At 49.7% G+C, this 25,996-nt stretch overlaps 1 protein-coding gene across 1 annotated transcript in view; it reads right to left on the reverse strand.

Annotated features, from left to right (window-relative positions):
- The window catches only part of KDM4A (lysine demethylase 4A), a 42,735-nt gene extending 17,035 nt beyond the window's left edge, over positions 1-25,700 (reverse strand). The window contains exons 1-12 of the mRNA XM_082656493.1: positions 25,589-25,700; positions 22,553-22,730; positions 21,752-21,927; positions 18,795-18,909; positions 16,615-16,808; positions 14,496-14,545; positions 13,669-13,772; positions 13,126-13,263; positions 12,163-12,413; positions 10,850-11,049; positions 9,177-9,559; positions 383-503 (exon numbers count right to left, since the gene is read on the reverse strand). Of these exons, the coding sequence (XP_082512619.1) occupies positions 383-503; positions 9,177-9,559; positions 10,850-11,049; positions 12,163-12,413; positions 13,126-13,263; positions 13,669-13,772; positions 14,496-14,545; positions 16,615-16,808; positions 18,795-18,909; positions 21,752-21,927; positions 22,553-22,690 (1,870 nt within the window). The 5' untranslated portion in view covers positions 22,691-22,730; positions 25,589-25,700. The remainder of the gene's footprint in view (positions 1-382; positions 504-9,176; positions 9,560-10,849; positions 11,050-12,162; positions 12,414-13,125; positions 13,264-13,668; positions 13,773-14,495; positions 14,546-16,614; positions 16,809-18,794; positions 18,910-21,751; positions 21,928-22,552; positions 22,731-25,588) is intronic.
- Positions 25,701-25,996: the final 296 nt, after the last annotated feature.

Here is a 25,996-nt window from a genome sequence, read left to right on the forward strand (position 1 = left end):
TAGATCAGTGCATTACCCTGTGAGCTTCCTGAGGGCATGGACACATCTCAGTTATATTTGTCACCACACATTCAGCACAGGGCTTGGCATCAGTTACAGAACCTGCTATCCTGAAAAATCAGCCTTGGACCTCCTCAAAGAGGGAAGAACTTGCATCCAATTATCCCGTATTAGGCACATTCCAAGACACTCAAACGTATAATGAAACCTGATTCTAAATCCCATAACCTGAAATCCTACCCTCTTTATGGAGTATCTGGGAGAAGAGCTAAGCCACAGGCCCAGCCCTGGCCCTCAGCTTGGCCCCCTGAGGTCCTGTCGGAGGAGGTCCTGATGCAGTGAGAGCGGCTTTCCTCTGGTGAAGAGTGAAAACAACACTTACCATCATCGCTGACGCAATCCTGCAACACGAGCGGGTGGTGGCGGGGGAGCTTGCTTAAGGGCTGACGACGGCCCTTGGACTTCTTACTCTCCTCCAGAGAAAACATGTATTCATCCGCAACCTGGACAAACCACAAGAAGGAATCAAGTTGGTCTTGCCTCCACTTCGGGATACAGCAGAAGTTAGTCTTACAATAAAAACCAAGGGGAAAAAAAAAAAAAAACCAAGGGAAAGAGCGGGGCAGAGAGACACAGAGAAATGTAAAACCCGACATGGAAAACACCCGACTTAGAAAAAGCCAAAACGACAGTGTCATGCAAACCAGTGTAAACCAGGATTATATAAACCGTTTAGGGCAAAATTTGTGCCTAGTCAGTGTGGGTCCCGGCCTTCTCAGAAGCAGGCTGAAACAAATGTACCAAAAATAAACCTACTCCAGCTCTAAAGGAGAGCCCCTTCCTTCAGCTCACTGACATGTGTCCACGTCTGAGAGCCCCAGAGGCCCCTTTCCTTGGACCAGGAGGCCAGTAGCACCCGTTACAAAGTATCAGGCAGCTGGGCCAAACAGGTTTGAAAGGCCAGAGCACCTCTCATTCAAAGGGGTGAAGAAGAGCGGACCCATTAAAAAGAAAGTAGGCCACGTCTCCTCAGGCACTGTCAGGACCTCAGCTCTAGCTGATACTCTTTGATCCTCTTCTCCAGGGAAGAATGTCGGCCAGGACACAGAGCGCCTCTGAAACTCTGGCCCACTGCAGAAGGAAAGGTTGATTTAACACTGCATTTACATAATGTCAGAGCAAATGTAATTAGGTTTAAGGTGTACAGGACTGAACCAGTAATACCACATCAGAGCTTCCTTCTAACCAACATATTTAACACTTGGTTATGCTGACATTAGGAGACACGGGTTATAGCAAAACCCACTGAGCAAAGAAATGAGGCCTGGAAGAGGGCCACTTTGCAACCGTGACCAAAACCAATGCCTTAGAGTGCTGCAGAGAAGTGTCAGCACTGCGGTGCCACCTTGGAGAAGGGACACTGGGCCTGCAGACTCCACGTGCAACTACACAGAACCCCAGGACTTAAGGCCCACACTTGGAATGTCAAGAAAAACCAAATGCTGAGCAAATCACAGAGCCCGCTCTTCTAAACATAAATTGAGGGTCTATTTGCCTATTCATTCAACAGATATTTACCGAGACCCTACTGAGTCGGAAGGTCTGCCCAGGGAAGGAAGGTGTGAAGAGATGGTACCGCTAGGATGTGCTCCCTGCTTACGTGAGTGACGATGCTCACGGCAGCGTGCCATGTGGTGGAGGAGTGAGGATGGTAGGGGTCTCCTACCAAGGAGGTCCACGAAAGGCTAACACAAGCACAGACTTTAATCAGCCCTGAACTACACCAACAGCCTAAAGCAGCAGTTTCCAAAATGCACATCAAGAGGCCTGAGAAAGCCTCCATCAGAGTGAACAGGCAGGGCTCCGTTCCAACCACAACAGCCCTGCTTTTGATCTACATTTTTTAAATGAATAAGAGGTCACTTAAAGAAGGGGTTCTTTGTCTAAAACAAACTGGAAATACCAAATTTATCTGACAGTGTTACCAGGAAAATAAAAAATGTAGGGATATGCACCCCAACACACGTATACTTACTGATGAATTACATACACTAATGTACTTTAAAACAAAACACTTTAAAACAAAAATAGACTGTAAAAGGATTAAGATAAAAATAAAGTTCCATTATTTGATTCCTGCATCCCCGTAATCTTCTTGCATCCCCTACTACGAAGACCACCTAGGTAACAGGCCTAAATGTGAGATGTGGCAGAGACCAGGAAGTAAAGGCATGAGAATAAAGGAACCAATGAAGGTGGGGATTTCCAGCCTGGGTCTCCAAGGTGAGAGAGACTAAGAGGGCTCCTGTGGATGAGGGGGGAGTGGTAACAAGCCAAGTTAGCCAAGTTAAATGTGCTGCGTATGGTACACACAACACCTACCTGGGGGTCCTTCATCTGGATATAATACCCAGGGGGCACGAAGAAATTCAGCCTGGGAGTTCAGAAAGGTCAGAGCAAGAGCTGTGGATTTGGGAATCCTCAACAACGGGCTCGGAATTTAAATCATGCAATGGATGAGATGATCAGTGGAAGATAAATTGACTGAAGACCAAGCCTTCCAGGACAGGAGTAAGAAGAAAGAGGAGATGCTGGGGGAAAGGGGCCCTCAAGTGGGAAACCCACAGTCCAAACACTACAGAAGAGCTGAGCAGGCAGTGGCCAAGGGACTCAGCAACTGGGAGGTGCCAGGACTTTTTCAGAGATAAGTTCCAGTAGACACACAATAAGGAACTAGGGAGTGAGTACACACCACACAGACTATTTTTGCGAAGACCAGGAAAGGAATGAGATGGTAGCTTGAGAAGGAAATTTCCTCCAATTGTATTTTAAGATAGGGGCTTTGTGAGTATGGTTTTATGGCTGAAGAAGTTTGTCCCCCAAAGATGCAGAGTCCTAATAATCCCTGTGAATACGTTAGGTTAACATGACAAAGAACTGTTAAGGCTGCTAATCGGGTGACCATCATCCTGGATTATCTGGACGGGCCCAATGTATTCAAACAGCGCTTAATAATGGAAGAAGGAAGCAGAAGAGTCACTGTCAAAGTGAGGTGACATGAGCAAGACTTGGCCAGATGTTGCTGCCTTTAAAGGTGGAAGGCAAGGGCCATGGCCAAGGAATACGGGTGCCCCCAAGGACGCTGGAAAGGGCAAGGAAATGGACTCCCCACAGAAAGGTACAGAGCCCTGAAGACATCTTGCCTTTAGCACCATGAGGCCTATTTCAGACTTGTGAACCGAAGAACAAGAAGATGGTAAATCTGTGAAGTTTGTGTAACTTGTTAAAGCAGCAACAGAAAATGAATATGGGGTAGGACGTGGAGACGAATCATTTCACAGGCAAGCACTGGAGGAGGTAGAGGGGTCAGGACCAAGAACCCCAGAACTTGGCTTCGGGAAAGGAGGAGGCCGCCTCTGTCCACATCTGTTTAACCAAAGGGCTTCCTGCGAGCCCAGCAGATATGCCCAGCGTACCATGCCTGGTGCTGCAGCAACGCAGACATGGTGATATGGGATTTCTAACCGTAAGGGGCTTACAACCCAGCCAGGGTCTAAGTCTGCCCTTTCTGCTACCATCACTCTGCCTCTGACCAAAGCGGTCAGATCTACTCAAATATTTGAACATCCTCCCACTTTTTCCCCTCTTCTGGCTAAATACTCCTCCTCCAGTTCCTCACAGTGCTGCCTTTCCCTGCAACGTACTCCAATTTCTAACTTCCCACAGGATTTAACAGAAAGAGCTGGGTTCAAATCCTCGTTCAACCATTGAGCCAGGTGAGCCTGAGCAAGTGGCAACCCAGTAATAAAACGGGGCAAAGAGCACTGCCCCTCAGAGCTCTTTGTGAGGATGGGGTGGGATGGCATGCAAGGTCTCCCAGGCCGCTGCCGGCAAGAGAGCTGGAGCTCCAGGCTCTCTCGAGTTCTCTGTTACCCCCGACACGTGGGTTGCCAGGTCAAGGTCAATGTTCTTGACGGGGCTTGTTCTGTACAAAGAACCAAGTGTTCTCTCTCCTTCTTTAGGGAACTCACTTTTTCAAAGCAGCCTGAACTAACAAGAACTTCCGCAGCAGACACGTTGCTGTGAAGACTCAGGCGGTGGTGCTTCAGCAGTCAGTCACCAGGGGCCCTTTTACCATGGCCCCTGACACAAGACGGCAGCACGCTAACTGAAGAGCAGATGACCCGAATTACACCTTGCGGGACGCTCAAAGTGAGAGGAGGGGGCCCACAAGGGTGTTCTTCAAAACCCAACTGTTTCCAGATATAGACACAATGCTATTAGACCTCTCCAGGGACACGCAGAGTGCCTCAGCTTCTGCCCAAGCCTTGACTGTCAGTCTGCCATCCCACCCAATCAATCAACCCTCAAGTCAGCTTCTTACTGGAGCTAAACTTCCATTCGGCCCACCCACGTTTACAGAGGCTCCTGGGCCAGGCCCCGGGGACCACGCCAGTGCCTCAAGAGGCGAGGCTGGATGTGGCCCAGTACCTGGCTCCTAGAAGTGCACCTTCACCCGCCTGTGACAACCGCACCCAGACCAAGACAGCGTCTTAGACAAGGAGCGAAGTGCTGGAGGGACTGGAAGGAGAAAGGGACGCAGCTGAGAAGCAACGAGAGGTTTCCAAGAATACTGGCTTTTGAAAAGGAGCTGGGCCCCAATGAGCACCGGACTGTTCCAGGACAGACAAGTGCCTCTTTCCACCTCAAAACTACCTGCAGCCTGCTGATGGCTGCACAAAATACGAAGGCACTTAAGGCCCCTGAGCTGTACACTAAAAAAGGGCTAGAGTGGTATTTTATGTCATGTATATTTTACCACCATAAAAAACCCACCTGCAGCCATCCTCTCCTGTGCCCGCCTCTGCTAGAGACCCCTCCTGTCAGAGCTCCCCACCTCTCCCGCCCTCATTATGTCCCATCGCCCCTCTTTAACACAGGCCCACTCGGCCAGCTGCCACCATCTTCCACCCTCTCCTCCCCGGCTCTGCACACACGACCCTCTCCTAGCTCCTGAACCTCTGGCTGCTCTCTTCTGCTTGTCCTTCTCCTTCCCGGGCCCTCTGCCAACACCCGCACTGTGAAAACTGTTCTTCATGTTCCACATGCCCCACGGGCGAACTCTCCCACACCCACCGACACCCTCCAGGTGAAGGTGACTCCCAAAACTACCCACCTAAGGTGCGTGTATGCACGTCTCCAATGCCTACCTCACAAGCAGGTCGCACTCAGCATGCCCCAGGCTGACCTCACACCTGAGTCACACGCAAATAACCCCCTTCCCTTTTCCTGCCACCTCCATCCTCCACCGATACACCCCTGTCCATCCGGTAAGTAACACGAGCCAGAATTCCAGGTCACCCCTGCACTGTCCTCCCACTCACCCCACACCAGCCCCTGGCCCCGCGCTCCCACCTTCCAAGCAGTCATTACCCCAGCCCCCTCCATCCACCCCTGCCAGCACCTCACGGCTCGGGTCCTCACCACCTCTCAGACTAAAGGTACAGGTTCCCAACTGATTTCCCTCTTGCAAACCATTTTTCCTCCTGTCCTGAAGGAGCAGTATTTGATTATAAAAGTAACACGTATTCATAAAAAGTATTCAGACAATTTATAAATGCAGGAAGTGAAAATCATCTATAATTTCATCTTCAAGGGAACCTCTGCTGTTTCTAATTTTGCCTCCTTCTTCCCCCAAAAACCTTTATACTCCTTCCAAAATGATCTTCCAAGACATCAATGCAAAGCTTAAAAAACGCTTCACTGGGCAAAAGAACTGACAGTTTCTTTGAGTGAGTCAGTGGCAGGTGGACAGAGGGGCACTGCTCTAGATTAAGGCAGACTTAAGAGACATAATGAACAGACATAAGATGTAAGATTAATTAAATCTTGATTCAAACAAACCTGCTGTAAAATAAATTTTGTTTAGACTACTGGGGAAATTTGATTGTGAACTGGGTATTAGATGACGCTAGAGAATTTCTGTAATTTTGTTAGGTATAAAACGGCATGGTGATTAAGAAAACACCCATATTTTTTAGAGATACACACTGAAGTAGGGAAGAAATCACATGACATCCGCATTTGCTATAAAATACTTCAGCAAATAAAATAAGGACAGATGGGGACTTCCCTGGCAGTCCAGTGGGTAGGACTCGGCGCTTTCACTGCACCAGAGGTTCAATCCCTGGTCAGGGAACTAAGATCCCACAAGTTGCACAGCCACAAAGAAGAAGAAGAAAAAAAAAGGACAGATGAAGCAAATGTGGCAAAATACTGACAACTGTTAGATCTAGACGATCAGTATTTGTGGTTCATTGTATTACACCATAGGCATCTTTGTGTATTAAAAAATGTGTTATAGAAATCTTCAATGCATCTTTGTGTATTAAAAAATGTGTTATAGAAATCTTCAATCTCCAAAAACACATGGCAGGGAAACTTCCACTGCCCCCGACCCCGACTCTCAAGTCAAAGAGCCTCAGAACTCCAGGACCCGGCTCCTGACACAGTCCACCCGCTCCTCCCAAGGCCTTCTCATCCCATATGCCTGAGACCAACAAAACCACTGTGGACCCCCGACCTGCTCTGACCCTGGCATGAGCCCCCAGCACCAAACAGAACCCTCTCCTCCCCGAGATTTCCGCTCCAATTTCATCCCATCCTCCCAGCATGCTCCCGCTAAGCTCCTTCCCCTGCTGTCTCTCTGCCTCCTCACCCCAACCCCAGGCCGAGCTGCTAACTCTTCCACTTGTGCTACAATGCTCATCACCAGGTACTAGAATTCCCTGCTCGCATCTATTTGCCTAGACTATGAGCTCCTTGAAGGCACAGTCCTAGCCCAGAGCAGACGTACAAACCATTACAGAGTAAAGCGAAGAGGACGCCAGCACGTCAAGGGGAGAGGTGGGAGAGATGGCAGGTGACCGAGCGGAGAAGTTATTACCATCAGGCTGCAGCTGAGAGGTCCACACACAAACAAACAAGAACCAGGAAGACACGCTACGGTTCTGGAGCAGGGGTTGCACGAGAGAGGCGTGTCAGAGAGAAGCCTCCTCTCCCAGCCTATTTCCACGGGAGGAGTCCTGGCTTTCATTTCCTGGCATCTGCCTTCTGCAGAGGGAGTGCATTCCTGTGTGCACAACACACAGAAGGTGAGTGGGAAACTCTCTGCCGCTGTGAGAGGGGCCTGAGTCGTCCAGGGCCACCTGTGACTAGGTGGGTCATCTGTAATTGAGGGTAAAATGAGTGGCAGGGCCATTCGGCCACAGGTTAGAAGCCACTCTCTTCAACCATTTTAACCGGTAACAAAGTGGCATTCTGGGCTTCCCTGGTGGCGCAGTGGTTGAGAATCTGCCTGCCAATGCAGGGGACACGGGTTCGAGCCCTGGTCTGGGAAGATCCCACATGCCGCGGAGCAACTAAGCCCGTGCGCCACAGCTACTGAGCCTGCGCGTCTGGAGCCTGTGCTCCGCAACAAGGGAGGCCGCGACAGCGAGAGGCCCGCGCACCGCGATGAAGAGTGGCCCCCGCTCACCGCAACTAGAGAAAGCCCTCGCACAGAAACGAAGACCCAACACAGCCAAAAATAAATTAATTAATTAAAAAAAAAAAAAACAACGAAGTGGCATTCTGAGTGCCATGTGCCCGCCTCCTGTATCCATAACTTAACTGGTTCCTAATTGGGGAGGAAAAAAGATGTCTGTTATTCATGTATTGCCCCCACCACCAAAAAAAAAAAAAGCCACAAAAAACCTGACTGTGGTAAGATTGCTTCAGCAGTAACATGTGGTCTGAACAACGCATTCAAGTGTCTAGTAAGTCCTTGCTATTGTTAGCGGCTTCTGTGGTTGTGAATGCAGCTGGAGGAAAGCAAGTCAGGAGGACAGGGCAAGAGAAGGACAGCGTGGCCTGCAGAGACAGCAGGATGCCCAAGAGGGCACAGAGCTTTGGGAAGGATGGCTGGGATGCGGCCACAGGGAACCTAAGGGGTTCTGCTTTCCAAGCGGAAGAGCCCTCTCCTGTGGAAGCAGCCACAGGACGGCGGAGGGAGCGGCGATCAGAGGCAACGAGAAGGCTGCACGGTGGTGTACGGTGGATACCCACACGCCGTGTGAGAGGGAAGGGGGACCTTCACATGGAGAAAGGGGGTCTACAGAAACTGAGCCCGAGATTCAAAGGCAGAAAGAAAAACGACATCGGGTGTTCAAGACGAGGGGAAAAACCAACCAAAGAAAGGCACCGCTGGAAAAACTAAGAGGATTTTAAGTGTCAGTATTTCAGCCAAAGAAAAGATAAAGCCAACAAGCCAATTGTTAATGTGAAGAAATAACAAGGGCACACGTGGAGCTCATGACAGTATTCTATCTGCATATACTTTTAAAATGTTTCGTAATAAAAACTTTTAGACGATAAATTTTTCAAAGGTGAAGGGAAGGGAACGGGGAAGTCTGTGCTGACGTCTACTACCTGCCAGTGACCCCACTCCACCCCCAGCCTGGGCTGCAACTTACCCATAGGCTGCGAGGCTGGGGAGAGAGCAGGTCACTCAGGGCAGGACTGAGTCGGCTGCACCCAACGTGGCCCTGCTGTATCCCACTCAGACCCACCAAACGCCTTTCTACACAGAACAAACAAAAGACAGAGCTTTTGACAACTGCGTGGCCTGAGAGGAAGCCTGAACAGTCATGTCCACGGTTACAGCTCTGGAGTTCATCCTGGCCTCCAAAACGATGCTGCGTTAGCAGTGTTATACTAGGAGGGGAAGAATGAAGAGGGGAGTAGAGGGAGAACTCCCAGGGGAGTCCAGGCTAAGAAAGGCCACCTCACCCCAAACCTCAAACCCTACAACCACTGCCACTCTAACCCTGGCCCCTAAGGCCAGGAGGGGCAGAGGATGCACCCAACTCAGCTGAAGATCCACCGAGGGCAGCCACGGAGGCTGCGAGGCAATTCTTTGGAACAACCGTCCCAGAGATAAGAGAAAGGAACTCCGAGCAAAGAACAAGCTGAGGTGACCCACTGCCACCTGGCTTTTGCTTGACACAACTGCAGACTGGCGGTCCATCCTGAGGGTCTCTCCTGCCATCTGGGACTCTGCGGCAGCCCAGCCTCAGAACCACCTCCCTCCCCAACACAGGAGGCCCCCTGCCCCCCACCCCACCCAGCGCCCACACCTCGGCCAGCTCCCGCTCGTTGATGCTCCTGGTGGCGCCCCCTTTCTTCCTCGTGCATGACTCTCCTGCGGTGACCCTGTCGTCCCCTTTGGCGTAGCTGTGCACAGTGAGGACTCCCGTTTGCCCTGGGGCTCGGCAGGACAGAGGCTCACTGGTTTCTGAATCAGAAGAAATAGAATCCCGTGAAGAACCAGAGCCCAGGCTGGAAGATGACTTCTTTTTGGAGCCTGAGAAGACGAGGCGACCCCCAAAAGAAACTGGATTCACAGAAAGGTCCAAGGCGGCCGCTTCCTGGTCCTGGTCCTCCTCCTCCTCCTCCTCCTCCTCTTCCAGCTTGACATTTTTAAGCTCTTCAAATTTGACTTCGGTGGAGTCGGAATAATCTGAAACACACAGACACAATGGACGGAGCCCACTTTCTCTTGTGCTTCTGAACTTCAAGAAAGGCAGAGTGGGGCTTCCCTGGTGGCGCAGTGGTTGAGAGTCCGCCTGCTGATGCAGGGGACATGGGTTCGCGCCCCGGTCCGGGAAGATCCCACATGCCGTGGAGTGGCTAGGCCCGTGAGCCATGGCCGCTGAGCCTGCGCGTCCGGAGCCTGTGCTCCGCAACGGGAGAGGCCATAACAGTGAGAGGTCCGTGTACCGCAAAAAAAAAAAAAGGCAGAGTGACAAGACCAAGGAACATGGGCAGCAAGTGAGGCCTGGCTCTGAACTCTGACTCCACCACCGACAGGGTCCCTGTGTGATCTGAGGCGAGCTGCTTAGCCTCTCTGGGCCTCCAGTTTCATCCTCTGTAACTTAAGGACGGTACCACCTCTCTCCAGGGTTCTTAAATAAGATTGCTGCGTGTAAGGTGGGAGCACAGCCTTGCACACAGCAGACACTCAGTTAAGTAGCAGCTGTCACTTCCTCAGAAGTCTCCTGCAGCTCAGCAGAGACCCAGAGAAGCCGGGCTAGAAAGACGGCTCAACAGAAGGCAGCAGGGCCCCAGGGTCCAAGTCCATAGTGCTGACTGGCTCTCAGCAGACACTCCAAGGTCCTGTCAACGCAGAGATCCTCCAAACCTGACCCGAGACTGATACAAGCCCCTTCCTAACACATCTGTCCTCAACAACTGTCCTAGTGAATGCTTTCAAACACTGTACCGGACCACACTGTCTGTCCTCTCCTAAAATACAAATGGCCTCTCAAGCCTCCCAATGAGCAAACGCTCAGGCGGCTGGCAGTCCCCACGTCGTCTCATCCCATTTCTCAGGTCGCTCCTGTGACACACCTGTCTCCCACCCTTCCCACCCCTTGTTCAAATCACAGGAAATCACTGCCAGCTCCCCAAGCAGCTCATGCTTGTGCACGTCTCCGGGCCTGGGCCCTGCTCCTCCTATCCGGAAAGCCCCTTCTATGTTCCCCCAGTCTGTCTGCCTGGAAAATCGCTGCTTACTCTGCAAGAGTTAATTCACGGGCACTTCACCAGGCAGAGCGGGGGCGGGGGCCTTTCCCCCATGTTCCTCAGCCGCCCTGGGTGACCCCAACCAAAGCGCTTCCCACACTCCAATCACACCATCTGCTCACAGACCCGCCTCCCCTTTGTCACATCTGTGACCCCGCACTGATGTGGCGTCCAACACAGAAAAGAATGATTAGGGCTGTGGGGAAAAATACCATAACCAACTCACCTGGGAAGGTGAGACTGTCCTCAACTTGGCGCACGGAGCTGTGGGTGGGCCTCACAGGAGCAAGGGCAGCCTGGCACTCCGCCATATCGTACTGTCCAGAGTCCAGCTCCTCCCTGGGGAAGAGCTCGCTCTGACTCACCTCCTGTGGGATTTCAAGACAAACTCGGTGCCTCTTTGTCCCGATACGGTGCTTGGCCAGGCTGCAAGGAGGAGGGCAAACTTTTTAAGAGCCCCAGTATACATCCGCTTACACAAACACCTCCCCACGCAACCCAACTCAACGGCCAGAGCCTGCTTCACACTTTGGTGCCACCCGAGACTAGGGACCTCACCTCCCTGAGCCTGTTCCATCAAATGCAAACAGGGATGTCACCACCCCCTTCACAGGTTTGACGTGAGGCTTAAGAAGAGGTGTGCTGAGCACCTGGCAGAGCGCCTGGTGTACCGCAGGTCCCCGGTAAATGTTCCTCCTTTCTTCCCCACACAGCCCAAGAGAAACTCTCCTGAGGACAGATCCTCTGGCTCAGACACCGAGGACCCTGGCCCCTGCCCTTGTGAGTCTCATTTCCTTCACTACTGTCTCCTTTTCAAAAAGCCCTCAAATGGGGACTTCCCTGGTGGCGCAGTGGTTAAGAATCCACCTACCAATGCAGGGGACACGGGTTCGTGCCCCGGTCCGGGAAGATCCCACATACCGCGGAGCAAGTAAGCCCGTGCGCCACAACTACCCAGCCTGCGCTCTAGAGCCCCGCAAGCCACAACTACTGAGCCCGCGTGCCACAACTACTGAGCCCGTACTCTAGAGCCGGCGAGCCACAACTACTGAAGCCCGCACACCTAGAGCCCATGCTCCACAACAAGAGAAGCCACTGCGATGAGAAGCCTGCGCACCGCAACGAAGAGTAGCCCCCGCTCGCCACAACTAGAGAAAGCCCATGCACAGCAACAAAGACCCAACGCAGTCAAAAATAAAAAAATAATAATAAATTAATAAATAAATAAATAAATTTTTTAAAAAGCCCTCAAATGGCAGTGAGAAAACTGGCTTCTCGGGCTCAGAGGGAGCCATGCCCTCGCACGCATGTGAGCCTTGCTCCAGCAGACTACGGCCCATGTAGCGGTGCTACCACCCTTGGGTGGCAGCCACGAGGAAGGGCCTGAACACCTCATTGAGGATTCTGGGGCCTGTACCAAGAAAAAACATTCCCTCAGCTGTGCTCAAACACCCCACTCAGAAGCAGCCTCTCGGCAGGCTACGGGAACTGCCAGACACGCCTCCCTCAGGCAGCTGGGCCCGAGGGCTGCAGGGTTACCTCCTCTTCAGGTCACCCTCCTCTCCATCCTCGACCCCCTCCATGTCATCCTCCTCCGGGCACTCCTCCTCCTTCCGGGCTCTCGGGGCCAGTTCACTCTCCTTGAGAAACTCGGCCGCTTCTGGCGTGGGCAGAGTGTGGTCAATGACGGTGCTGTCCTTCCCAGCTTTCCAGAGTTTGTACCTTTCTGGCTGGAACTTCCTCACAAACACGTCCATGGAGATCTTCACCATGTCCTTTCTGCAGGAGCACTGTGGCAAGGTGCCAGAGGAGCTCCAGGTGAGACACTTGCCCTGCTCCTCCCCCGAGCCCCTCCTCCCATCTCCTCCCTCCGAATGGGAAAAGACACAAGACAGTTTAAGGCTGAAATGTTTGGGTTTACAGGCTGAGGGCATAACATCCTTGCAGAGCCTTCACACATGAAAGGAAGCAGGGAAAAAAGGGTGGAGGACACATGGCACTGGGGCGAGTCAACCTGGGCGCTAACTAGGGCGCATGGAGAACGGTTAGAGATGAGGCTCAGCGTTAGACCCTGGATGGTCAACGTCCACCTTCCCTCTGCTGTCTATCCAAGCCAGGACCACAGGAGCGAGTCTACTCCCAGCCAAACGTCCAGCCCTGCTGCTTCCCTAATGTAAAACGAAGCCCTTAAGATTTCTCCTCAACAGAGAAATCCCAGAGTGGCTAAAGAAAGCATTAGCACAGTGTGTAGGTGTAGTTTTAATGCTCAATGGACTCAAGCACGGAAACCTCATTTTATACGACTCAAATCGGAACAGATCTTTTAAAATTCTTTGTGAACACAAGATGCTGGCACTTTTGCACATTCCCCGCCACTCTGCTTCTGAATTCCAGCAGCTCAAAGAAATGTTCTAATCACCAGCCGGTGTATCTAAGAAGGTTGGCTGGCTCAACCAGTCATTTTTAGACACGGTTACTGTGAAGGAAACCCAGCGGACTTACCAGCACAGCTTGTTTGCCATACTCGATCCACCGCCGGGTAGCAAAATTAGTGGACTCAGCACAGTTGAAGCCATGGTTAAAGCCGGCATGGTACCCGTAAGGGAAAGTGATCATAAATTCTCCAGCTTCCTGAGTCACCTGAACAAAAGCAGACGGGAAGCAGCTGCAGCAAACGGCAGGCGTCTTGAGACCTGGGAAGTTGCGCTCCAGCTCTGCTACAACTGAGCTCAGTGGCCAGGGCTGGGTCACAAAACCACTGGGGACCTGGTGTCTTCTGTGACATGCAAAGTCTCTACACATCAGACACCATGACTATAATTAATGACTCCTCCAGATGACACTGTTCAAGGGGGCTTGACCCTCCTCTGGCACCAGGAAGGGGTAGCCCACCTTTAATGCTTCGAGATCAAACGATGATACAGATTAGCCCTGGCCCACACCTGGTACAGAGAATCAAGTAGAATAAAGCTCCTCTGTGAAACACACGCCAGCAAGGGTGGTTTCCGCGTAAGCCAAGGGCTGCTGTGTGCGAAATCCGCTCACCTTGTCAAAGGGAATTCCGTATTTCTTCAGCATTAAAGGTGAAATCAAGGTCATCTTATGGCGGAGAAAAGCCTCACAGCTTTGAGCACTGCCCGGGAAAAAGCCTGTTTAATTGAAAACGGGCACAGTTAATACACAGCCCCACGCTGGCTCTGTAACCCTGGAGTCACCTCACACCGCGCATCTCATCTACATGATAAGGAGGATGAATCACCAATGTGATCTCCACATATTCTTCTAGCTTCAGGTCAATCCTAAGGTTCCACAATGAACCTCTGCGCTGCCTCCTTTGTAGGCTGTTACATGGGTAATCAAATCCTGTTTGGGGGATTGCCCCAGGTGCCTCTGTTCTCACAAAGACCTTTGAAACAATTTAGAGCCTTTCTCCATTCACTGGGATCCTCAATCTTTTGTTAGTAGCACAACTACAGCACACATGACCCAAGCTCTTGTGAAATAGGCTCTGTAGAGGTACAAATCTATTGGAGTCCACTTAAAAGAACCAAAGCATAAAATTCAACTTTGACTTGATGATTTGGGTTTTTGGCAAAAGAACCAGACCCAATATGACCAATACACTATCCCTAGTCAAATAAACCCATGCATGATAAAATTGAGGCAAACACAGTCTAAGACTTACTAAGTCCCTTCCCAAGACAAAGTGGGAAAAGGCTCTGATTTTAGTCGCTCTGATATGTAACCAATCTGGCAGTCTGGCTCACTCCCCACATGTGGGCCTGAGAAAGGACCACAGCAAGTGGACACCTTAGAGCAATGAGCGCAGCTCACAGGCAGGTCTGACCCAGCAAGCGGAGTGGACCCCGTACCTTTGGCCAGGCGCTCCAGCCGCTTTCCGTGCTCAGGCGGGACGGAGTACCTGCAAACACAAAGAAGCATCAGCCGCTGAGCAGAGGGGCTCGTCTCCCCTTTCAGGACAGCTTGAAATATCAGACTTTTCAACTTCTCAACCACGAGAACCAGATAGGGATCTGGAGAAATGAAGTATTAGACTGTTTGGACAGAGGGCAGAGCACACGCAGAAGTGTGAGCGATTTTATCTTTTATATTCATTCATTTAACAAGACATTTATTCAATATTTATCATGAACCAGGATTTAGGGTACACACTCAATGTTGCTCTCCTTTATAATGTTGTTCATGCAATAAAAGTTAAAAAAAAAAAAAAAAAAAGGAGGAGGATGGCATTAAAGTGCTCCTGGCAGAGCCTGAAAGGCCTAACTGGGATGAGATAGAGGGAGGAAGATGGGAAACGAGGTGACAACGGATCAGTTACCAGAGACCTGGCCCCTATGTGCTGAGCCCATTTCCCTTTGTCTCCACAACCGTGTACCGATTATCCAGTAAGCACTCACTCCTCCACCCCCGTGCGTATCTAGACACCATAGGAATTGCCCTTCATTAAAAATTGAACAGAAAAAATAAAAAACACATAGAGGACTATTTAAAACTTTTGCACAACTGTTAAGCTTTATATTCGGGAACTCACGGTAAGTCTGATTTACACTTACAATGCATTCTAAAGATGATTCCACAACAAAACCTTCCCATCCCAAATAGCTCTGTTATGCAACAAAACAGATGAGGAGCTAAGGAAAATGTTTGTCACCTAAAGGACTCTGTGATCCATCAGGCAACATTGCACAGAAGTCTCTAAAGGAACCACTTCAGATGACCTAAAGAGCGTATATAGCAACTAGAAAATCTCTTGACCTGAGAACAAAAAGTCCAATTTCAGGGAACTTCAGAGTAAACATGGTGAAGACACAAAAGCTAGAGTCTAGAAGTCTAGCCACCTAAGGAAGGAACTGGGACAGTAGTTAGGGGGTAATCACAGGCTCAAAAGGGTTTTCCCCCTTCCAATACTGGAAACTGCAAAGCATCTGCCAGAAGAAAAGAAAAGTCCTGGGAAAGGATGTGACTGAAGGTACCGGAAAGGAATGGAGACAGATACAGTCTGCACGACTCCCCATGGCCTGGCCACGGTGTCCCCTCCGGCCTCCTCACTCCTCCGTCCTCACACACAGCACAGCAAACCACAAGGGACTTCCTTCCTCTAGTTACTCAAGACACCGTGCTCGCTCTCAAGTGTCTTTGCACGTGTTGTTACAACCACCCAGACACCCTCCCCTCAGTCCGCCTTCCGAACCCACCACCACCACACCCAGCCACGGCCTCACCTGCGAGCTCTCGGCTCAGCTGTCACCTCTTCCAGGGGAGCCTTCTCTAGTCCCCATGCTCACACACCTTCCTGTGTGAACCTATTACAACCACTGTTCCCCATCAGAGCTTTTCTCCCACTTTCTCTCTCCTGACCAGTCCCCTAGCGGTGTGAGGGTGGGCACCCCATCTGTCTTTTGCTTTGCCGAAGGCAGCATCTTCGCTGACGTGATGAGATAGACGGGTGGGCGCAGGAAGAAACGAGAGAGCTTTCTCTGATTTCTCCCCAGCCAGACGGCGGCCTCGGTGGGGAACGGGGAGCGGACGCTGAGTGGTCCTGCGTCCCCTCGTGAGTAAAGCACACACTGCTGCTCACCAAATATTTTTTCCATGAGGAAAAGAAAGCTTTCTATCATCTGAAGAAGTGACTCCAGTCTTGGAAGTCTGCCTCTCAGAAATGCCTCAGGCCTGTTCAGAAAAAGGAACCAGACAGTGGGAGAGCGCCCATGGCTCTCGGTCACTCAGGCACCTTTCTGCTTTCATACTGTGGTACTAAGTGCCCGGCCCGCTAACGCTTGCTACTCCCAAGGGCAGGGAGAGCACCAGAGCTCAAACAGCACCTTACTGCTTGAAAGTCGGAACAAAATGTAACACACCAGTCCCACCCTAAGCCTGCCGAACCATAATCTGCATTTTGCCCGATTCCAAGGTGTTCCCTGGGTACATGAAAGCTGAGAAGCCCCAGTGCCAAGTGCAGGCCGACTTTACCAGGATTTGGGTTCTCCGAAGTGCAGGTAATTGATGCTGTACAGGTCCATGTCTTCGGTGTGCCAGGCAAAGGATGTCTTCCACATGCCGAAGTACAGGTATGGGGTGTTCACGCCCTCAATGGTGATCCCGCTCTCCTTTTCCACCAAGTCCAGGATTGTTTTCAGGCGGCCAATATTCCACTCATCAACATGCTGCAGAGGAAGTTACACTGAATATAAACTGAGGCTCTGAACCCACCAATCACAGAGCAGGTCACAGGTGAGCTGTCACTCCTAACAAAGATTAGGAATAATGTTGAAACTACATGGTCCTGAAGACCACAGCACCCCTCACTCGCTGTTCAGAGCTGCCACTGGAACTGACGCCATTATACCTCTGAAGGGCAAACACCAGTTGGTGAACAACACTGAACACTAGTACATGAAAGATGAAAAAGGAGGGACAGCCACCTGTTCTAAACCCAAGAGGAAGAGTTTGCACAGAAGCTAAAGAAACTTAGGTCAGGACTTCCCTGGTGGTGCAGTGGTTAAGAATCCGCCTGCCAATGCAGGGGACAAGGGTTCGGGCCGTGGTCCAGGAAGATCCCACATGCCGCAGAGCAACTAAGCCCGTGCACCACAACTACTGAGCCTGCACTCTAGAGCCCGCAGCCACAACTACCGAGCCCACATGCCACAACTACTGAAGCCCGCACACCTAGAGACCATGCTCCGCAACAAGAGGAGCCACCGCAATGAGAAGCCCATGCACCGCAACGAAGAGTAGCACCCGCTCGCCGCAACTAGAGAGCCCGCGTACAGCAACGAAGACCCAACGCAGCCAAAAATAAATTAATTTTTAAAAAAAGAAAAAGAAAGAAACTTAAGTCAAAAAAGCAAAGTACTGTCAAACCATAAAAAATACAAAGCATGGGAATCAACTGTACTCATTTGTGACTTATCCAGCCCACTGGGCAGTGTCTTCAGTAAAAAGTCTACAATGTGGGGGCTTCCCTGGTGGCGCAGTGGTTGAGAGTCCGCCTGCCGATACAGGGGACACGGGTTTGTGCCCTGGTCCAGGAAGATCCCACATGCCGTGGAGCGGCTGGGCCCGTGGGCCATGGCCGCTGAGCCTGCGCGTCCGGAGCCTGTGCTCCGCAACGGGAGAGGCCACAGCAGTGAGAGGCCCACGTACCGCAAAAACAAAACAAAAAAAAAAATTCTACAATGTTATCCTGAGTTGTAAAGGTCATCGAGGAGCCCACTTCCTATAAGTACGTTCTGGATTTATGCCTACAAGCTTCACTTCCCACCACCCAAAAAAGCTGTCATCAACAAAACTGGAATCCACTTTTTAAACATCTTCCTTCAAATAATTTACAAAAACAATAAATTAATCGGAGTGATAATCCCTAAAACACCCTACAGTTTTTTTTTTTTTTTTTTGCGGTACGCGGGCCTCTCACTGTTGTGGCCTCTCCCGTTGTGGAGCACAGACTCCGGACGCGCAGGCTCAGCGGCCATGGCTCACGTGCCCAGCCGCTCCGCGGCATGTGGGATCTTCCCGGATCGGGGCACAAACCCATGTCCCCTGCATCGGCAGGCGGACTCTCAACCACTGCGCCACCAGGGAAGCCCCCTACAGATTTTTTAATCATCCAAAAAACAGTCCCAAATATTTCTTCCTTGTACCGTATCTAAGGCTGTTCTCTATGCCAAAAAGCACTAAATCCTAAGCCAATGCAATTTGTTAAAACAGCTTTTGCTACAGAATCTTGTTTGAGGATTCTGCAACTCTAAATATGTTCCTCTTCTTAAATATATACCCCTTCCATTATATTGGTCAGTGATCTTTTTTCTTCAGAAACTACATTGCCCTCCCCCAACATTTCATTTACTGTGATCCCACCCTTTCTAGAACTCATCAGAGCTACCACCCACGGACTCTTCTAACAGCCCTTGCTAAAAACACCATATCATCCAATTCACATGTAGAGTGGGAGAAATAAAATTCAGTCACATGCAAAACTACCCACAATTAAGTGAGCACAGCCCATCACCTGGTGGTGGGCCGTTCCTTTGTCCAGACACCCGTTCAGCAAAACAGCTTTTTGGTGCCCACTACATGCTGGGCAGATGAAAATGGGATTAAATTACAAAATCGCAGAAATGCTGCATAGAGATCCCAGGAAGTCTCACCTTTTCATAGAGAGTGCCATTCACATCTGCACCATAGATTGGGGGATTGAATGTGAGATTTTTCCAGTATTTCCGTTCAAGCTCTTCAAATTCACTATAGCGTGGGGTACAGTACCTTTAAAAAGTTAAAAAAAAAAAGTGTTAGCCACTTATAAGGGACTAAATACATGAGGCATTATGAACGGCACGAGACACAATCCCTGTTCCAGGGATAGCAAGACATTTCAAATGAACAAGACATAACCTTGGCCTTCAAGGTTCCAATACAGTACCCAGTAACTCCCTCAACGTTCTGGGCCCAAAAAAGGTAACATACACAAAGATGTAAGCCCATCTTCCTTAAGAATGATATCCTCCACTCTTTCAAGAGACTCTACTATAACTACACACTGCACCCGTCAGGAGTAGCCTGGCCACACAGGGAGAAAATAGGCTTCCAAACCTGTGAGAACCAAGACTGCAAATCCCTATGTATCCACAGACAACCAAAACCCAGCACATGGAGAGCTGAGGCCCTGGAAAAGAATTTACTTCCCTGCACTCTAAGGAAGCGTCTCCAAGAGGGCTAACTTCAGTTGTCACTGCTACATTCCCAGCATCCTATGCAGTGTGGCTAACATTCAACAAATAATCATGCCTGAAAACCAAATATTTTAATAAAAATATAAAATAGTCCTAAAAACATAAAAATAGGTTTCTGCACATCAAATGTTCCATTTAGCAAAATACATGTGTATACATATGCTCACACACTCAAATACACACACACCACTATCTATCTATCTATCTATCTATATCTCCCCACATAATACCATTAAAAATGTCTGTACTCTTTTTTTTTGTTTGTTTGTTTTTGCGATATGCGGGCCTCTCACTGTTGTGGCCTCTCCCGTTGCGGAGCACAGGCTCCAGACGTGCAGGCTCAGCAGCCATGGCTCACGGGCCCAGCCGCTCCGCGGCATGTGGGATCTTCCCGGACCGGGGCACGAACCCGTGTCCCCTGCATCGGCAGGCGGACTCTCAACCACTGCGCCACCAGGGAAGCCCAATATCTGTACTCTTTAGCTCAATAATCACATACTGAAAACTTACTCCCAAAACAATCTTTTAAAAATTCAAACCACTTAAAAATTACTACACAATTTAAAAAGAGTAACGTGTAAACCTAATAGGTATTTGAAAATGCACACTATAACTCAAATGGCCAAAAAACATGATAGGGAGTGGAAGACCAAAATGAAACTGTGTGGAGATGAGATGAGTGGGAAAAAAAAAATCTTACTTTAAATACTGCCTTACATTTTGATGTTAAACTAATGAATCATGAAGTTTAGAATTCTCAAGTTCTAAACCCTTTAAATACAAATAACTCTACTTCCAACTGATCTGCTTTAAAAGTTTAGGTTTTTACCCTACTGGGTTTTCTTAAAGCTGGCTGACCACACAGACAGAAATCAAAGGTAAGAATTGATTGTATTTCGGATGAAGGGAAAAGACACAGGACCGGCTGATTTAAAAAGAGGTGTCCTGAAAGAAGGTAAGGCCTACCATATGTTGATGAGACAGGAAGAACAGCACAGGGGCCTGAGTGAGGCCAACCCGACGTGAAACAAAGCAAGTGTGCTTGGCACGGCGCAGAGCTAGGAAGCAGACATGAAGACGGCACAGCCTCTCATCTGCGGAGCATGGCGCACTTCTTCAACAGGCTTTTACACAGATTCCCTCATTAGACAGCAGGTTGGCCAGCAATAGAGATGCTTTAAGAGTTAGGCTGCCAATAAAATTGGAAGCCCACACTTAGAACTGTGCTATGTCAAAGGAAAAGAAGGCAGAGCACAGACGGAGAAAGAGCGCGACCTGATGTGAGATGATAAAGCACTCCAAGTGTGAAGCCTGGCAAGCTGAGGCTCTACTGCGAGCCTCCACGGCAGAGCCGCAAAAACGTCTGGCTGGGGGCTTCCCTGGTGGTGCAGTGGTTGAGAGTCCACCTGTCGATGCAGGGGACACGGGTTCGTGCCCCGGTCCGGGAAGATCCCACATGCCGCAGAGCGGCTGGGCCCGTGAGCCATGGCCGCTGAGCCTGCGCGTCCGGAGCCTGTGCTCTGCAACGGGAGAGGCCACAACAGTGAGAGGTCCGCGTACCGCAAAAAAAAAAAAAAAAAAAAAGTCTGGCTGAAACCAAGATATGTGTGGACCAAAAAGGCTCAGGAGAAGAGGCAAGGGGGAGGGAGGAATCCCTTGTGGAGCCACAAAATGAAGAAGTAACAAGGGAAGGGAGAAGATCCAAGCAAGAGGATTAAGGACTAGTCAGAGCCCAATGAGGGGAACACACAACTTATTCTCTGTAAATCTGAGGTAATGAGAGCAAAATATTAAAAACAGCAGAGAAAAACAACTGAAGACAGCAGACCTAAACAAAGATGTTTCCAACAGAGACAAGAATGTACAGATGATGATAGAGTGATAGAAAACAGCAACCAGCCTGGTAGTTCACTCACATTTGGATAATGTCACAAAGGAAATGAGATAGCATCTGTAGGGGTAGTGAGGAGTTTGCCATGATTAAAGACAGGAGGACCCAGACGGAAGAGATTAACTTAAACTACGAAGGCCACTTTTTGATAAGTGGGTAGTATCAATACATCCGGCCAACGCTCCTCTTGAACCAACTCCAAGTTTCCCCTTTGCAACCTTGCAAATTATTAGAGTCAGAAAATGATCCTACTTTTGAAGGAAAAACAATGGGATTACTTTATGTAAAAATATGTACAAGTTTAGACTGTGACTGTGTACCGAGATGAGGAACGCTTCCATGTAAAGAGCGGACAGAGAGACAGATACTAGAGGTGAGGAAACTATTTTTCAGCGGGATGGCAGCAGTCCTGGAGACTGCTTTGCACGTGAGATATCAGGTCCCAGATGCTAGGACAGGTGGGAAGGAATGTGTTTTCACTCACTTATCGCTATTGGCTATCTTGCGGAACTCTCGAACAGTCATGGCTTTCTTCTGTATGTTGTACTGAGTAAAAAGGCCAGACTGCCCAGTCACTAGCTGCTGGATGGGGGCAGGAATGACCAGGTCATCAATATCATCATAGGACGCTCGTGGCTTCCACTCCTTTGGAGGAACAACCTGTAGGGAACACAAGAAACAAAGAGATCAGAAACCTGACAAGCTGGTCAGAGTCCAAGAAGTGTGCAGGCCAACAGCCGATTCTACTAAAAAGTCACATGGATTTAACCATGCTCACCCAAACACGGCAAGTCACACTGTCATGCTAGCCCTGATCCAGTTCTGCTACCAACTAGCTGCCTCGTTGCAATGATCTAAGGTACGGAATTCTCAGCCTCAGAATCTTATCTGGGCACCAAGACAAGAGTTTGAAGAGTTGATTCTCTCTCAATCTAACAGAAAGTTCACATGGGAAGCCAAATTACTATCAGAGTGCTGGATGAGACCGAAACCGAGAACGAGAGAAGTTGGATTGATGAAAACACCCTTCTCCACCAAGAGATGGAAGCACCACAGCAGCTGGCCCTGGGACACTGCTCTCTTCCTCCCTTTTAAACATTCTAAGCAGCTCTTCTCCAACCTAAAAAGAGATGCTTCAGATGTTAACGAAAGGAATTAACTTGTAAATAGAACAGCAAATATTCAACTACCACCAAGCCTGCCTTTCAGTAAAACTCGGTTCTTCCAGCCTTCATTTAGGAAAAATCTTACTGCCACCCTGAGTCCCAAAGGCCCCGTCCCCCACCTTAGCCAGCCCAGCCCGATGAGCTCCTTGGGATTCAATGTAGGCAATATAACGACTGAAGTTCCGGAACTCCTCCATAGTCGGGTAAAAGGTCATTATCCGAGCACTGGGATTCAAGGTTTCAGATTCAGAAGCCATTTTCCCTCCTTTTTTGAGGTCACTTTGGTCAGGCAGGAATCTGAAGAAATACATTAAGAACATAAAATTATATAAAATGTGGGCTTCCCTGGCGGCGCAGTGGTTAAGAATCCGCCTGCCGATGCACGGGACACGGGTTCGAGTCCTGGTCTGGGAAGATCCCACATGCCGCAGAGCAACTAAGACTGTGCGCCACAACTACTGAGCCTGCGCTCCAGAGCCCGCAAGCCACAGCTACGGAAGCCCACGCACCTAGAGCCCATGCTCCGCAACAAAAGAAGCCACTGCAATGACAAGCCTGCACACTGCAATGAAGAGTAGCCCCCGCTCACCGCCACTACAGAAAGCCCATGCGCAGCAACAAAGACCCAACACAACCAAAAATAAATATTTTTTAAAATGTTAAAAAAAATTATATAAAATGGGGCTTCCCTGGTGGCGCAGTGGTTGAGAGTCCACCTGCCGATGCAGGGGACACGGGTTCGTGCCCCGGTCCAGGAGGATCCCACATGCCGCAGAGCGGCTGGGCCCGTGAGCCATGGCCGCTGAGCCTGCGCGTCTGGAGCCTGTGCTCCGCAGCGGGTGAGGCCACAGCAGTGAGAGGCCGGCGTACCACCAAAAAAAAAAAAAAAAAAAAAAAATTATATAAAATGTAATTAAGATTGAATGCTGGAAATGTCAGTGCTGAAAGAAATTCTGAAGCAGCTGTAAGACCTCACACCTGGAATCTGCCTCTAGGCAGGTCATTTAAATGAGTAAGACACACTGGGACAGAAAAGGTTCTGTCTAAAGGATTCTAATGTATAAAATTGCCTGTATTTAAACCTGACTTACATGGAGACATTGTTTCAGCTAAAAAAGGGAAACTGCAATTATTTGGTTGTTGGTCCCATCTAACAAAGCAGCTGCCCCGCCCATATTTTCCCCTTCTCTTTTCAGCTGCTCCCTTATTCACACCTTGCTGTTTCTAAGTATTAAATTCAATATACTACAACCAGATTTTTTTTAAATAAAAATCAATCTACAGGCTCCCTTCTAGGGCAAAGCTTTAAAACAGGATTCTAGATTCCTAAGAAAAGTTAGTTGGCTACCAGATTACAAAGTTTAAGGGTTAAAGAGTACCCTGATATTAGTAGCCTGAGCTATGATTTTTAAAACTCTAAAGTGAAATTATTCTCATATCTAAACCAAAATGCAGTTTCGGCACTGCTATATGAAGTCAAGCTAGAGACTAGTTCAATTGCGCTGTACCCAGAACTCAAAGGACAAAATTTAAACAGGCAATAAACTGGCAATAAAGGGCAAACTTCATAACTGACTGGAGGTGAAATAAATACTACTTTGTTTTTAGATGAGGCCTTCAGTTAAGTGGGTGCATCCCCATTGCCTGGTAACACAATAGACTATTTTGACTGAATAAGAACCAAGCACACCAGCTAAAAGAAGCCAGTTTAGAAGCAAAAACCGTATGTCCTTTTCTTTACTCAATTCCCCCAAATCTGGGTCCCAAAGCCATGGCAGTTCAGCTCCAAGAGTCCCCTTGAGAGCTGGAGCGATCAGAAGGGAGGAAACTGTGTCCAACCTACCAACAATCTAGTAAAAGGTTGGGAAGACAGCATGGAGTAGAACTGTCTCAGGTAGGAGAGAAGACAAGTCCCAGTACCTGCATCTCTCCGGGTTCCATTTCACCAAAAATAAAGTGCGTTCCTGGCCTGGTGCTTTCCTGCACCTCGTCCAACTTTGCATGGCAGATATACTGTAAGCCCTGTTTTACATACCAGGAAATTTACCCACAGTCCTGTAATGTTCTCCTAGTGCTCCTGCCATTACACTGTGCTGCCTACAGCATAATCTCCACTTAGTCTAAGCCCTTTACAAGGGCAGATCCAAGTGTAGAGGAACCTAAAGTTTTATGCAATCTTGAAGACCCTCTCTTTAAAAAAAGAATACAAAATATCTTACTCTTGCAAATTTTATAAAGACACATAATCATGTGAACACAGTGTTAGGGCCCATCGTAGGGCCTCCCAAACCCCTAATGGGGCTTCATCTGCCTCTGGCCTTATTCATCTTTGTAAGCCTAGAACCTAGAACAATGCACGGCACAGAGTAGGCACTCAGTAACTGTTGAGTAACCGATTTCTTTCCTCTTACCTCAACTGCTCATTCCTTTTCTTCTACCCTAGGATTCCCTTCCCTCAATCTATTTCCTGGGGAAAGTTCCCATTCCCTGACACCTTCCTCTCCCAACCCAGCAACAAAGCCTACTGGTTTAAGAGAGCACTGCCCCGGAGTTAAAACAACTCTGAATACAGATCCAGTCTCTGCCATTTATTAGCTGTGTGACCTTGGCTGTGTAAGCTGCCCGAATCTCAGTTTCTCCTCCTGTAAAATGGGGATCCCAACCTCCTTGCCCGGCAGGGTTGCTGTGATTAACTCAGATGATGCAAGCGAAACGCTAAGCACTAGGCCGGGTACTTATCCACTCAATAAAGGGAGCTGTTGCTAACAACCACCTCGAACTCCCGCCCCCTCCCCTCGCAGATGCTCCCGCGGGTATCGCTCCCAAAGTAGCCCCCCGCTCCCAAGGTCCCCGAAGCTCACCGCGTAGACGCCTGGCCCCTCCCGGCCCCGCCGCCTAGGCGAGTGAGTCCGGGCCGCAGGAAGAAGAAAATAAGGCCCAGTAGACCCGCCCACCCTTCCCGACGTCCATTGGCTATAAGAGATTGGAAAGGGCCAATCTCAGGACCCATTTCAGAAGCGCCTGCTCCCATTGACCGAGAACCATGCCTATCACTGACCGTTGAAGACCGCCCTCCGCCCCTCCCCCACCAGAGCTCACGGTCACGGCTACAGAAGCAACAAACCTAAAGGATTCAAAAACCCTCTGGTTCTTACTTAAAGCCCACTGCCCCGGCAGGGCTAAGGCCCGACTTCTGCTGTCGCCACTAGCCGATCCCTCTGCTTTCCCAGCCGGCGAAGGACGAAGCTCCGCCTCCTCTAAAGTAGGCCTCTGCGCAGTCGCACAGCGCTCCACAGAGTCAACCAATCCAGGGGCTGCCAGAAGCCTTCAAACAGCCAATGAACGCGCTCTGCAGCCGCCCCAAAGTACTGGCACATCAATCGGCTCAGCCTATGAGCGCCGGCTAGGGCTGTTGCCGGGAGGAAACGCTGTACCACTCGCGACCGCGGCCACTGAGCATCTCTGCTGAATCGCAGAACTGGCCAATCGCAGGCGGGCTTCTGGCCGCCCGTAGCTAATCTGGATTAAAAGAGTTGAGTGCCTAGAAATGGGCTAGTTGGCCA

Source organism: Grampus griseus (genome assembly GCF_964374135.1).
Source record: "Grampus griseus genome assembly, chromosome: 1".
NCBI classification, from domain to species: Eukaryota; Metazoa; Chordata; class Mammalia; order Artiodactyla; family Delphinidae; genus Grampus; species Grampus griseus.